This window comes from Podarcis melisellensis, assembly GCF_964234715.1.
Source record: "Podarcis melisellensis genome assembly, chromosome: 17".
NCBI classification, from domain to species: Eukaryota; Metazoa; Chordata; class Lepidosauria; order Squamata; family Lacertidae; genus Podarcis; species Podarcis melisellensis.
Window position 1 is genome coordinate 9698706 of NC_138534.1, and position 14799 is coordinate 9713504.

The window sequence follows — 14799 nt, forward strand, 5'->3', positions numbered from 1 at the left end:
CTGATTCACTGAGATCTTTAAGCACAAGGGGAGATCTCTAGACCTGCTGGATGGCTGGGAAGCGGGGATCTCCCAACTCAGGAAGAATTTCAAATATGATTCACCAAACCCCTGGCAACACTGCAGAAAGGGAAGGAGAGGCTAATTGCTTGGGTAAAGTAATGGTATAACGAGTGACTTTGGGAGCCACCAATAAAGGAAACTGAAATCAGGCAACGTATACAAAATCTAAAAGGTATATATGAGAAAGCTTCGATCCTAGTAACACATTTGAAAATAAATTCTCTGAAATTTAAATAATCAGGATGGCATATTAGGTCAGCTTTTGCCAAGTTGGCGCTTTCCAGACTTTTTAGACTGGGACTGCTGGGAGCTATAGATCTATGTGCTGATGGAACAAATGTAAAAAATTGAGCTCATGCTACTCTTTTGAGGCATTTTCTTTTCAAAAAGACCACTGAACTAAAAAAAAACTTGCATTCTTGGGTACTGAATGAAGCTACTTCAAATCCAAGAGGGGTCGGGGTGGCCTTTTCTTCAACACAGGCCTTGAGAGGGCTGTTCCTCAAAATTTATCTTGGGGGTTTCCCAAAACTTGGGTCTCCAGCTGTTTTTGGACTACAGTTCCTATCATCCCTGACCACCACTGGTCCTGCTAGCTAGGGATGATGGGAGTTGTAGTCCAACAACAACTGGGGACCCAAGTTTGGGAAACCCCGGATTCGATGAAGGCTAGACGCCCCCCCAAATAATTTACACTGTCAGGTGGCTTAGTTACTTTGATTTGTGCCCTGCCATGTGGCCTCCTTAGAAAACCACTGTAGCAGCTGAAGAACTACTGGGTGGGAGGGTCTGTTCCTGGGCTGTTCTATCACTGGGATTAGCCTTTAATAATCTTAGAAAAGAGGTCATGTTGCAAACTCTTTACACTAGCTAGCTACAAAATCCACTGGACTGTGGATTCCTGCTCCGAACTGTACATGAGTCTGGGAAGTGCTGATCAGGAGAGTGACCTCTCTAAAACTTGTTTGGCAGCATTCAAACCCACCTCCAGACCCCTTGGAGCAGGGGTCAGCAAACCTTTTCAGCAGGGAGCCAGTCCACTGTCCCTCAGACCTTGTGGGAGGCCGGACTATATTTTGAAAAAAAATAATGAACGAATTCCTATGCCCCACAAATAAGCCAGAGATGCATTTTAAATAAAAAGACACATTCTACTCATGTAAAAACAAGATGATTCCTGGACTGTCTGCGGGCCGGATTTAGAAGGCGATTGGGCCGGATCCAGCCCTTAGTTTGCCTACCCATGCCTTGGAGCTTAGAGCAGGAAAAATAGCACAGCCCTGTAGCTGTAACAAGTCCTGTCTTCTCAATACCACTCAATATATGCAGGGAGAAGCATAAACTACCTGTGTGCATGATAGTGGGAGTGGAAAAGGTAGAAAAACCCCACCCCTACAAAGTTCTCTTGGTGGGTGGGAAATGGAAACCCACTAAAATTCTTTTGATATCCACAACACAGCCTAGAGCCTAGCTCCCTTTGCAGACCATGCAGCCACCGAAATAATTTGCGTGCTTAAAGAACTGTTCTGAAACAGAGCCACTGAGCTAAGATGCAATTTGGAAAGCACAGCTCCTTTAGGGAGCTTTGCCTCCGGTTCCAGCTAATTTGGTCAGGACACTTTTCCTTTGGCTAGCCGGCTCAGATCCTGATTAATTTCTTCTCCCGCAACCACAACCCTGCATCTGACTCCCTTCCCTGCATCTCGACGAGGGCATTTAGTGGCAAAACGAAATTCTCTTTGTGATCTGTTGCTTCTAAAATGGTCACAGCAATCTAGCCTCTTCTCGACTATATTTTTTCAAGTAGCAATAAGTGCCAGTTTGAGTTTACTAAAATAAAATAAAAAAGCGAAGTGGATTGAAACGGGGGTTGGAGCAGGGGTGGGGAGGGAAAGAGAGAATTCTGCATGCCAACGAAGGCAGACACCAGAGAGCGAGAGAGCGAGCGAGCGAGCGGGGCTCGTGGCATTTCCTTATGTTTGCTAGGCAAATTTGCTTCCAAATGATGGGTCAGGGTGCAACATTGAAGGGAGCAGAGGGTTTAAAGAATTGTCTGTCTGTTGTAATGGCGAGATCCTAATAACCTTTTTACATGCCCTCCATCCTCCCCACCAATGTATTTAGTGATAGGGCATGGTGGGGCTCAGGGGAAAAGATGACAGGCCTGGAGTACCTGGCCCCCAGAGCCTCTTTAAGCTTCACATGTGTATTGGGACAGTTTTTAAAAACAATATTTAAAAAAAAAAATCATGAGAGAGTCTGTTGATGTGGGAAGGGTTTAAAAAACTGCTGTTAAAAAAAAGAAAAAAATGACACTTTGCATTTAGTTTAGAATATTTATTACTGGGATTTCAGGCACGGCGGCTGTATGAATCTTTTACATGGAATTGTTTAATTATTTGTACTTTTCATGCCAGAAAATAAAAAGTTCAGAATCTTATGAGAGTCCTTTTGTCTGTTTATGTGATAGAGAATTCTAGCAAGGCAGGACAAGGGATGAGGAACGTTGTCCTCCCTTCCAGAAGGCACCAACAAAGCACACATTATCCATAGAAACTGTTGTGTGTCGTTTGGAATAGGAAAAAAGTCCCGTGCCCTTCGCAAGCAAACATCTCTCTCCTCTTGTCAACAAATATTTTGGCAGTGTTTAATTTACATATCTACATCAGAGCAAATGCCCCCAGTTGTTTCAGAAGCGAAGCAACTTTTCCAGACGAGAAAAAGGGCTGAGAAGCACTTTAACCACACAAACACCCCCCAAAATCAGAAATGTTTTGATGTACTGGGACACAGTCCAGTGTTAATATTCATACGCCACATCCCACAGTCGCCTTTGACTAGGCTTAACCGTCCGGGGGTCCTTTACCTTGCTTTTTACACATATAATATGAACATAGCGCAAAAAGTCTGTTTTGGATTGAAGGCTGGCTTCCATAACATGATGGGAAAGTCCCAGAATGCTTGAAAATTTTGTGTTAGCCAGGGAGGAGAAAGTACAGTGGTACCTTGGGTTAAGAACTTAGTTCGTTCTGGAGGTCCATTCTTAACCTGAAACTGTTCTTAACCTGAAGCACTTTAGCTAATGGGGCCTCCCGCTGCCGCCACACCACCACCACACGATTTCTGTTCTCATCCTGAAGCAAAGTTCTTAACCTGAGGTACTATTTCTGGGTTAGCGGAGTCTGTAACCTGAAGCATCTGTAACCCAAGGTACCACTGTATATCTTGGCTGGCTCATGCAATCAAAGGACTAAGCCATGCATGTTCTCATGGCTGTTAACTGTTGGGATAGACACACACAATATACAGGCTTGTACATTTACTGAAGCAGATGCTCCACTTACTCTGGGTTACTCATACGTACTGGGGGAGTCAGCAGTAGTAACTAGGTGGTACCTGTGGTCTGTCATAAACTGAAAAGAAACAACACTGAGATGGGCTCTGCAGTTGGTGGGGGTCTACCTGCAGTGGATCCCCATTTGAGTTCTATGAGAAAAAGCAAACGGGAAGCAGTTAACATACAGCAAAGGAACAAAGCCTGATCCTTCGTCCAGAGACTGAAGCCCGCTTTAATCTCAATTCCCAGTGGTTTGCCCAAACTACTTTCTTCTACAGTGGTCACAATTCACTTATGTGGGGGGAAACTGAACACTGACACCTGAGAGATGTCGCAGTGGATAGTCTGTCCCCACCAACAGATACACTCTGCATATTTAAGTCACTCTTGCAGGAACAATGAAAACACCCCTTATGAAGGGACATTTTATTAGCATAAATAAAAAAAAAGGTCTATTTGTCACACTATGGCAACCAAGCATAGAAGCAAATGAATGGGGTTGGTAGAAGAGGTGCTAACTCAAGTTTTGCCCTGTGCATAAGAGTCAAGTTTACTTGAAGTGTGTTTCGGCGGGTGGGGGTGGGGGGAAATGAATGGTGCTTGTGGGCTGTGGGGCACAAGAGTCTCGCCCATCCATCCTTCAGCGATCAGAGGATTTGATCCAAAGGAAGGGAACTGAGGGGAGCGCATACACACACACCAGTTGAGATCTGGTTTGAGAACAGATGCTTCCATTTAATGTCTTGTTTCGCCAGCAGAAAACGCCTACGTCACCCCATGGGTGTGGGAGAAACACCTCCTTCCCCCTCTGGAAAGGTTGGGGGGTGGGATGAGGTGGTGTGCCCCTCCCCCATCGATAACCAACTGCACATGCTTCCCTGCTTCTTTGCCCAGGGGAGGCTGAACCCATACAGTAAACATGTCACCAGAGGGGCCTTTTGTCAAACCTACCCCCCAACCCCCTCTTCCCAACACCAGGCGCCTTTTGGGATAGGAGCTCAGATGGGAAACAATGGCGGCTGGGAGGGAAGTCGCCTCCCTTTTTGTTATGGAAATGCTCCGGCTTTGACAGCAATCGAGGGGAGCAGGTGAAAGGCACCAGCGCTGCCCTCCCCCAAAACCTTTATCAAGAGGAGCATAGCAGCCCTGGGAGGCCCAGTTCCCCAAAGGTGGAGGGGGGAGGAGGAAGGAAGAGGAGGGTCTGTTGGGTCTAATGCATCCTGTCGAAGTTTCTGCCAGCCCCTCCTGGAGAAATGACACAGGCGGAGGCCACTGATAACAGCTGCATGAACGGAAGGCAGACATAAAACTGGCCATGTTGTGCCATCCCCCTTTCATACAACCCCTTCCAAACAACTCTCCGGATCTCACCTTTGAGGCCACAGACAGAAGAGAGCAGAGACGTTTATTGGAAGGGAATGTGGTGGTGTGGTTTTTTTTTAATAAGAGTTCAACATCAGACAGCAGATTAAAACAACAACAACCAGGCTGTGATTGGCAGTGCAGGGAGCAGGCTAAGGAGCAGGTTCTTTTCCCGGTCTTCTTCTTTCAGCTGTGCAAAGTCTCAGACAGAGTGGAAATCTGGCTTGGAACAGAAAATGCTGGCAGGAGAGCGAGCTTCAGGGGAAAAGGCCTGAAGTCTCTGCATGGCTGAAAAGTAAGCGCTCTTCCCTCCACAAAGAAGCAACCGTTAAGAGGCGGAGGAAGCCTTTTCCCCAGCAAGAAAATGGCCCAAGCAGCTGAGCAGTCCTGTGTGTTGTGCATGATCTGGGCAGATGGTGCCCTGGAAGGAAAAAAAAGGGGGGGCACACTCAATCCCCAGTGTTTCACAGGGTAAACATAATTATTCAAAAGCTCCAGAGTCCACTGAGGAAGAGCAGCGCGAACAGTGGAGAAAGGATGTCGGGGGTCCATGTGGGGGAGCCCCAGGGGGGAAGAGAAGTAAATTTTGCAGTGCTTCTTCGAATCATGTCGATTAGAACCTGGTCCCACTGACAACAGCTCTTTTGCAAATCTGCAGGGGGGGAAATCACAGACAGGACAAATCAGCCAAGGGAACAGAACTGACAGAGACACTGGTCTTCCTTCAATACATTAGAAAAAGAAGTTCTGATTAAGCAGAAGGGGACAAGAGAGGCAAGCGACTTCCCAGATGGCCTGATCTTGGGTAGTTGCCAAGTGGTGCAAAGGGTGGAGGAACCTTCTCAAAAAACTCTGCTCCCCTTTCCCAGTGGGGCTTTATTTACTTTCTTTATGTACACAAAATTTATACACTACTTGATTGTAGTAAAAAACCTAAGTAGTTTACAAGAAATATTAAAATTATCAATGAAAACAGCAAGCACAATTAAAAATGTTTTGGTAATAATTAAAAGCAAAAGTAAGGGATTACAGGACACCTGCCCGGTGTCAACAGGCAGGAGGTTCCAAGGTGTAATGTTGCCAAACTAAAAGTTTTAGACTGTACAACTTAGAATATGGCTTTCCTTCCCCGTTTGCCAGCACCCATGGCTACTGTGTCATCTTGAGACTTGACAAAGGAACTCACCTGCCAGCCTCAGAGTTCATCGTGACCGAGGTCTTTTGGCTCCTGGCAGGCTGCTGGGGTGATGAACTCCATCAAGTACTCGCAGCGGCTGGGCTCTGTCGTCGATGTGACCACTGTCTCCTTGCCACATGTAAGTTTCACCTGGTAGGAGAGAAAAAAGGACATTTCACCTGGTAGGAGAGAACACTACTCACTATGGAGTCTGTGGCTTAGGATTGCAGCTGTTGTGCAGGAGCCCATCGCTCTTACCGCTTGTCTGTGGCATAAACCCTCCCTTACCCACTGTCATTTCTTTGCAACAGGCATGGGGAACCTCTATGGTCACTCCTTGGGGATGCTGCTGAACTACAACTCCCATCATCCCCGGCTATTGACCATGCTTTCAGACATGGATGAGTTGTAGTTCAGCAACACCTGGAGGGCCAAATGTTCCCCACACCATCATTACAATGTACTAGCAACAGTGTCAGCCAACCACGATAGCCAACTCAAGCTTCTGCCAGGTGAGACAAATCACCGCCACTGCAATTCATGGGCCTGTTCAATGTGGGATGGGAGAATTCCTACTCTGATCCAAGCAAGGCAGATCACCCTGATCCTGAACTCGCACAAAAATCCCTCATCCATCAAATCTTCCCAAGGGAAATCCTAATATTATGTTGGAGTAGATGAAGTGATTGTTGTTTATATACAGCAGACAGATGAAAAATCAGAAGTTATTTAATTTCTGAACTGTATCTTTTCTATTTTCTCTTGAAAGCTTTTTCCTATTTTTTTTCTTATTTCTCTCTTGCTTTTTCATGTTGTTCTAGCTTAATGTTGAACAAAAAAGATATTTGAGATTAAGTTTTGTATTTATAAACTCTAATAAAATTTATTTATTTAAAAAACACCGAGGGAAATCCTAGGACATCACTGAGGCAAGGAATGAATGAATGACTTAACCATAGTCATTGCTCCATCCCCTCAGGCTGGTCTGCTAAAACTGGCAGCCCAGCCCCAAACTTTCAGATGTCCCAACTCTGCTTCCTACTTACTTTTTAAAAAGTGCACCTCTTCTGTTGAACTGCCCTCTTCCCACTCTCCACTAGGTTTCCTTCACTACCTGGGATCAGGGAGTCCACATTAATGGGCACACTCAAGAGTAGAAAACAAAAGGTTTGGGGTTTTTCGTTCCATTTGAGCCAGAACGTGGGTGAGTTGGAAACCAAACAGCTTCACACAGCCTGCAGATAGGGAGGCATACTGTCAGCTGGGTGACAGGCCACTTCGCTGCTGCTGGGCCTTTAAAAGGCAGCTGTATCTTGCTGGTCACCCGACCAAGCTTGCCAGTCTCTCAGGACTACGTGAATCACTTACTGTGGTGGATCGGTTGGGGCCTTGCCAGCAGCCTGTCCCGTGTTCGTACTTCATGACGCCAAATTTGTTATCATCTGGACCGCTCCAGGAGCCCCACGTGCTGGAAAGGAAGCAACAACTCAGAGCACCCAAAGTAGCCCCTGCTAATCCTAACCTTAGGGAACATTTAGAATCAGATGGAGCCACTTCTACACAGGATGAATCTGCTCCAGGGTTGGCTGGTCTCGGGGGCAGGGATCTAGCCACCAAGTGAGGTCCTATCAGCGAAGCTGACCATTTTCAGGAAGTTAAAGTATGCAGCAAGGTATTTTAAAAATGGCACACTACACACATGACGTTTTCTTCCCCATTTCTAACTGGGTAGGGATTCTTACACTGACTGATGCTAAGGGGCAGGGCTTTATTATTCATACTGATAGTGATTGTTATTCTTTTATTCCTTATATATTATCTGCCCTCCATCCTAAGGTCTAAGGGCGGGTCACCACATAAAAACAACTTACAGTTACAGAAATAAGGTGGGTCCTAAAATATGCACCTCGAGTGTCAAAAGCCAGGACAAAGAGGTATGTGATTCAGATCATCCAAAGTGCCTGATGTACATCATCATGGTTGTGATCCTAATCCTTACAGCCCTGTAAGGTAGGCCAGTATCATCACCTCCAAGAGAGGATTGTTAGGAGGTGTCCTAAGGCTGAGAGTTTGACTGGCATAAGGCCTCCTAGCATGTTGAAGAGCAAAGCCAAAGTTCAAACTGTACACTTCCTGATCTGTAGCTCAGCCTCTGCTTAACACTGCAACATCTCCCTGTTTAGCTTGGGAGGCTAGTGACCTCAGACTGTTGTGAAACATGTCGAATCCTGGAGCACTGGAGTCTCTTACCAAGCGGTCAGCAAACTTTTTCAGCAGGGGGGCGGTCCACTGTCCCTCAGACCTTGTGGGGGGCTAGACTATTTATTATTTTGGGGGGGGGGAGAATGAACAAATTCCTATGCTCCACAAATAACCCAGAGATGCATTTTAAATAAAAGGAGACATTCTACTCATGTAAAAACCTGATGATTCTCAGACCATCCATGGGCTGGATTTAGAAGGTGATTGGGCCAGATCTGGCCCCCGGACCTTAGTTTGCCTACCCATGCTCTTACCCAAGGCTGGTCTCCGAGCCGCCATGTTTGGGTTTCTGAGACACTCTGCTGAAGGGACAGAGGCGATAAATATATCTGAGGAGGAAAAGAGCATAAAAGAAATCCATGAGATCCCTGAGCCATATGCTTTGAAGTGCCGATAATTAGACCATTAGACCTGGCTCCTAAAACGATGGCACCCAAGGCAAAATATATTTGGAAAGGATACTGCTCGGGGTTAGATGGAATGGGAAAGCATGGCAGGAAGACTAGGTCCCCGATCTATCCCTTGCTTCCAAGATTATTTTGCTATCAACACCAGAGATTTAAGCATGTACGAGATGAGCTTCCCTGAAAACATGCAGAATACAACCATGTGCAACCTTTTGAAAATGATCTGCTTACAAGGAAAAATACTGAGCATCCAGGACAGAAGTCCTATTGGTCTATCAAGTAAAGAACAAATGGGGAAACTCCAACTTGCCAACCAAATCAAATTAGGCCCACCAGGTGTCCTAATATGAACCACATGGCCCTTTCCCTCTAACCCATATGCCGCCAGGTCTAGGGTGGCACACAGGAAAATCAGCAGCTTTTTGGTGCACTCTCAGTGGTTCTTCTGCAAGCAGCGCCTGCGTTTGGCCCCTTTTAAATTTGGCCCCAAATGCCAGCCCCGCTGTGTTCTGCTGTACTCAGGAGTCCCTGATCAGAGCTTCCAAGTGGTGGTTGCATTCGGCATGGAATTAAAATGTGCTATCAAATGCAAGCCAGCTAGGATTGTCTCCAGTTGCAAGTTTCTGACTGAAAAAAAATCAAACTGTGCAGGCCAAGAAACATTTTTTCTTTCCAGGTCTGTTTGATGTCAAGCAGGTCTCCAAAGGGAAACATCATGGTGACATCAGGTGATTACAGGTGTGTGGCTGTGCTGGCTGAGGCTGTTGGGGATTGTAGTTCAAAATATCTCAGCAGCATCAGGCTGGCAAAGACCGCACTAGCTGGGGTGGAACACTGATGCCTATGATAAGTTTTGCTTGTCCCCATGTCCCTTCTATACAAGGCATCTCCAACTGTACAGCCCACGGCACAAAGGAAGCCCAACTAGGAGCAGGGCCTTAAAGGGCTGGGCCATAGCTCCTATCTTTCCCAACTACTGGCAATGCTGGCTGGGCCCAATGGGAGTTGAAGTCCATCTGGAAGGTGACACATTCCCCAACCTTGGTCCAAAGAATTGCAAGCCTCTTAAGAACATTCACATCGCAAAGCTATCCAGCCCAATCACCAACATCATGGCCAAGAGGCACCCAAATTCCAGGCATCATTCAAAATGTTGGGGGACATGGGCTGAACCCAAACCAAACTTTGACCCTCAATACAAGATCCAATTTAGATGCTATAATGAACATTCAAGAGCAGTTATTTGTACAGTCATACCACGGTTTTCAAACAGCTTAGTTCTCAAATGTTTTGGCTCCTGAACGTCGCAAACCCGGAAGTGACTGTTCCGATTTGCGAACTATTTTTGGAAGCCAAACGTCAGACTGGGCTTCCGTGGCTTCTGATTGGCTGCAGGAGCTTTCTGCAGCCAATCAGAAGCCACGGTTTGGTTTTCGAACATTTTGGAAGGACTTCCTGAATGGATTCCGTTTGACTTCCAAGGTATGACTGTATACCTAGATCAAAGAACAGCACCTCTTCGCTTTTGACTGAGTGGAGAACCTCACTTCCCCAAGAGCTAGTAAAAAATGAATTCCGATGGAGCCTTATCTGCCTAAATTTTGAGTCCCTGGCTCCAATTTTGGAGCCGTCCATCTTCAGTTTTGAAGGGGGTGCCTTTCTTCTCACCCTGAGCTGCCCCAGCAAGCTTGCCAAAAGCTAGCCGCCTTGTTATAGAGGAATTTTCCATACTACCAAGCTACAATTTTGGGGAGTAAAAACCAGCTTCCTTTTCATTAATAATGCTCGTCTTACAGTCAAGAACAGGAGCAAAGAACCTTTTGGCCAGATCTCCATCTCCTGCCGCTCTACAGGCTAACCCTGGCGGGTGGGCAGGCCACCCACCTACCTTTTGGCACCTCTGGAGTGACGGCTTGTAAGACACACAGTTCAAAGAGAGCACTCCAGATGTCATAGGGCTGAGCAGAGAGAAGAGAGACACTCCCCAGAGGAAACAAATAGTCCAGCAAGGAACACAGGCACCTACTCATTAGTGGTGAGTTCATAGCACTGGCCGTAGAGGTAAGAAAATTCACCATGAGGTCCAAAATCAAAGGAGATCTCTTTCTCCAGGCTCCTGGGGGAGGGAAGGAAGAAGGCGACATTGTTAACAGAAAAAACTACACACAGGCTAACAGGACGGAATAAGGTTAATGGGGCTAGGGAGTTACTGGAATATTCCTGGGTCAGTTTTAACAGAAATACAGGAGGGATGCTTTGCTCAGGAGGCAAAAGTAATCCAGTCAAAAAAAGGCTGAGAATTTCTGACCACTAAATCTGTCTTCATACTTTGAATTTCCTACTATTTAACATATACAGCAAAATATGGAGAAGGCATAAGTGGAAAAATGGGGCTTTTGGCTCCAAGACCAGAAGAGAAGGAAATGTTTATTGTATTTTTAACTGAACATTTTATCACATGGGATATTGTGATTTGAAAATTCTGAAGGCTGCTCCGAGTTGTGCATAAGCGACAAGAAGCATGGATAGAAATTTAAACCAAGCAGGCAGACCTCCTGGCAGCCTTTAAGTCACTTTCTCTAGACAGCAGGCTCATAACTTTAAGGGGTATTTCCAGGAGTGGGAAGCCGTGCAGTTGATAAGGACAAAGAGTAAGAAGCTGTTGCCATCAAGGAAAGGTTTTGCGGGATACATGCGTTCTGTGGAGATGAAACCTCCTCTCAGGACACACATTATCCCAGAAAGGCCAGCAGGAGACGGGCGTGAGACAAAGATGGCAAAACGTTTCATGCTTCTCACAAATTGTCTTTTTTTTTTTTTGTAATGAAAAATGAATTTTTTAAAACAAGAGGAACTGACGCTGCCATATTGCTGAGCCAGCTCAATGGTCCATCTAAGTGAAGCATGGCCTGGTGAGTAAGAGCTTTCCAGATTCTGCAGCGAAGAGGCAGAGGGCCATGTTACCTGCTCTTGACTTACAGCTCCTCCCAAGCTGCCAACGCCGGGGAGCTGAGAGAGGATGGCCAGCGTGGCAGCAGGTCCCTTTTGCTTCACTGACCACCAGGAGTCAAGTGTTATCCTGGCATCGGTCTCCTCCGCCCTCTCCCGCTGGTGGAAGGCAAGTCCAGCCTGTGTCAGGGGTCAATGGCCTTTGCCCAAGCTCTTTGTTAAGTGGCTGTCTTTGTTCCTTGCCCTTATCTGCCTGTCCTCCCAGGGGACCCCACGGAGCAGCAAAGGGACTGGTTGGGGAGGCTGGATCCCATGGTTACCGCCCTGTCACCAAGGCTACTCCTAATTACGGGTCTCTCTCTCCCCCATGCGCACAGAGAGATGCAAAGCTCTTTGTTTAATAAAGGACCTGCCTTAGCAGCCACTTTGCCCTGGTCTGATCAACATAGCTTTTAGAAAGAAGGACAAACTCCTGTCCTCTCCTCCCTTGGTCTGTTGTGGCAAGACATGCCAAGGTGGGCACTTGGGTCCTAACCCAGACTTTGCCTCGGAGCCTTAAGCCACTTCTCTGTCTGCAACAGCCCCCCACCAGCAACCTGGGAAAAGTGGGGTAGCAGCGACTCAGGGCTGTGAAACTCTAAGGATAGGGGCGAGCAAGTACGTTCGGCCATGCTGAAACTTTGAAGGTAGTAGCCCTAAATAAAAGGGACCGTGAAACATCCTCCCTCCTTTAGAAGGGAAAGATGCCTTTCATTACTTAAAAAGAGAGAGAGCTTGGAAAGATGACACCAACAAAACAGGTCTCAGCTGTGACTCCAGACTTCCATTAGCTGCTTACTTAGCTGACACATTTTCTCCAGCCCCTACCCCCTTAAAAGCCTTCCTAATGGGACAAGCCAGAGATCTCCCTGGGGTGGGGAGGGGCAGTTTGCACTGCAAGCGCAGCGGAGTTATGGCTGGGTGGGAAATGCCCCATGTGGAGCTAATTCTGAAGAGGGACTTCAATTAAAGCTCTTGTTTTGCACCTGCTGTTTTAGGCCTAGTTCTCCCTGGGGGGATAAACATGTGTTTTGGCTGTATCACTTCAGATGGCTGGGGGGTGGCTCGTATGACTAAATGTTCCTCCACGCAACTCCCCCTGCCCCCGCAAAACACACCCTTTCCTGAGCAGAGGAAACTAGCACATCGGAAAGGAGGGCTCTAGCCGACAGCTCCTTGACATGCTTGCTGCCTACCTGCGGAGACGGGGGCTTGGGGGAGGTCGCTCGGATAAACTGTTGGTCATGGAAGCCCCTTCCTGCCAGCTGAAGTGCTGCAGGCATGGCACACACTTACAAACTCAGGAAAAAACCCTAGGTCTGAGTGGCCATAATTGTACACTTTCTAAGGACTCCGGCTCACAACAGAAGCAGCTTAATCGCTCTGCCTGCACACTCTCTCCGGAAATCAGAGCCTGCTGTCAAGGCTTGCAACCTCTATGCCTTTCGAAGTTCTGGACCGAAAGTTGCTCCAGGGGCATAAAGTCTCTGCTGGTCAGGGGTGAGGAACCTGGGCATCCGTCAGATGTTTCTGGACTACAACTCCCATCATCCCTAACTCTGGCTAGAGCTATGGGAGTTGGGAATCCCACATCTGGACCAGGTTCTCCACCACTATCCTACACCTACCCATCAAATAATATTGAGATTGGCAGCAACAGTAACACACTAAATATCAGGCTTTCCCAGATATACCTTAGCAGTTCATTACTCACTGGTGCCTATATTTTAAGTATTTGATGTATTCCTTGATGCGTACCGCTTTCATATTCCTCTATGATTAAACGGCATCTAAATTTGTGCAAATAAATAAATAAATGAGAAGCTACTGCATTGTCCCTGAGCCTGTTCAGAGGTCTTGGTCAGACTAGGGCGCCCCCATGGGCAGCTCACAGCCTGCCCTTGATGGGGAGGGGGGAATAAATCTGTAGACTCTCCACTTAAGATGATGTTAAAGTCAGTGCACAGGAAGCTTCAATACTATGCCCAGAATAAATTACATTTTCATAGATTTAATCTGTATAATTTATTCTGCTCCCTTAATAAAACCCAAAACATATTTATAGGGAAGAGTAATAGATGTAACAGGACACAGGTGGCGCTGTGGGTTAAAGCCTCAGCGCCTAGGACTTGCCGATCGAAAGGTCGGCGGTTCGAATCCCTGCTGCGGGGTGCGCTCCCGCTGCTCGGTCCCAGCGCCTGCCAACCTAGCAGTTCGAAAGCACCCCCGGGTGCAAGTAGATAAATAGGGACCGCTTACCAGCGGGAAGGTAAACGGTGTTTCCGTGTGCGGCTCTGGCTTGCCAGAGCAGCAATGTCACGCTGGCCACGTGACCCGGAAGTGTCTCCGGACAGCGCTGGCCCCTGGCCTCTTAAGTGAGATGGGCGCACAACCCCAGAGTCTGTCAAGACTGGCCCGTACGGGCAGGGCTACCTTTACCTTTACCTTAATAGATGTAACAAGAGGTTCATTCAGACAAGCCCTTCATAGCCAGTTGGCGGAATAAGATTTATTTTAGCACACTCCTCTCAGAGAAGCTCCTGCTGCACTTGCAAGCAAGTGGAAGATTTGTCAGAAGCAACAGGGTAAATGGTCTCAGGGACAGAGCATGGAAATTGTGCAAAAACCTTTGGCCGGAAAGAACTGGGTGGTTGACTTGAGCAATGCGCTGTATCACAACAAAACCTGCATCCATTCTAACCACTTGCAAGTGACTATAGCCATTCCGAAGATGAAGTGGAGAATGGAAGGAACAGCTGATAATACTTACTTATCAGACTGGGAGTCAATGCAAAGTAATGGAGCACGTCAAAAAATACCACCATGCCACAATGGGTATGTGAAGAGACTCTGACGATGCGGCCAGAAATCACCAAGCCACAGGGTCCGTTTAGTGCCTCTGCCACTGTACATCCCCTTCCACTGAGAAGGCGGCAGAAACCAGCAAAATATATCCCCCCCCCCAATAGCTAAATGAAGTGTCTGTCACCAAGGTCAGCCAAGCTAAGCATGCCGAGGTCTCCCATCTGCTCCCTGCATCAGCCCTCCCAGCCTAAGAACTCAGGAGTGGCGTGATTACGGCAATAATTATGTATGCAATCAATAGGAGACAGCTTGAAATTTATTTTTGGCTTCTATCCTTCTCCCCTCCCCCACCTGGGACCGGGCAAAGGTGGGGGGGAGATGCGATTTGAATGGCAAGT

The 14799-nt window shown here is 47.1% G+C and overlaps 1 protein-coding gene across 3 annotated transcripts in view; it reads right to left on the reverse strand.

The window, feature by feature from the left end:
• Positions 1-4804: 4804 nt before the first annotated feature.
• PRKCSH (PRKCSH beta subunit of glucosidase II) overlaps positions 4805-14799 on the reverse strand; it is a 32392-nt gene continuing 22397 nt past the window's right edge. For 2 of the 3 annotated variants that reach the window (XM_081894366.1, XM_081894364.1), the window contains exons 14-18: positions 10635-10724; positions 8456-8530; positions 7308-7407; positions 5949-6089; positions 4805-5414 (exon numbers count right to left, since the gene is read on the reverse strand). In XM_081894366.1, the coding sequence (XP_081750492.1) occupies positions 5958-6089; positions 7308-7407; positions 8456-8530; positions 10635-10724 (397 nt within the window). In that variant the 3' untranslated portion in view covers positions 4805-5414; positions 5949-5957. The remainder of the gene's footprint in view (positions 5415-5948; positions 6090-7307; positions 7408-8455; positions 8531-10634; positions 10725-14799) is intronic. The other variant, XM_081894365.1, reaches the window with a different exon arrangement.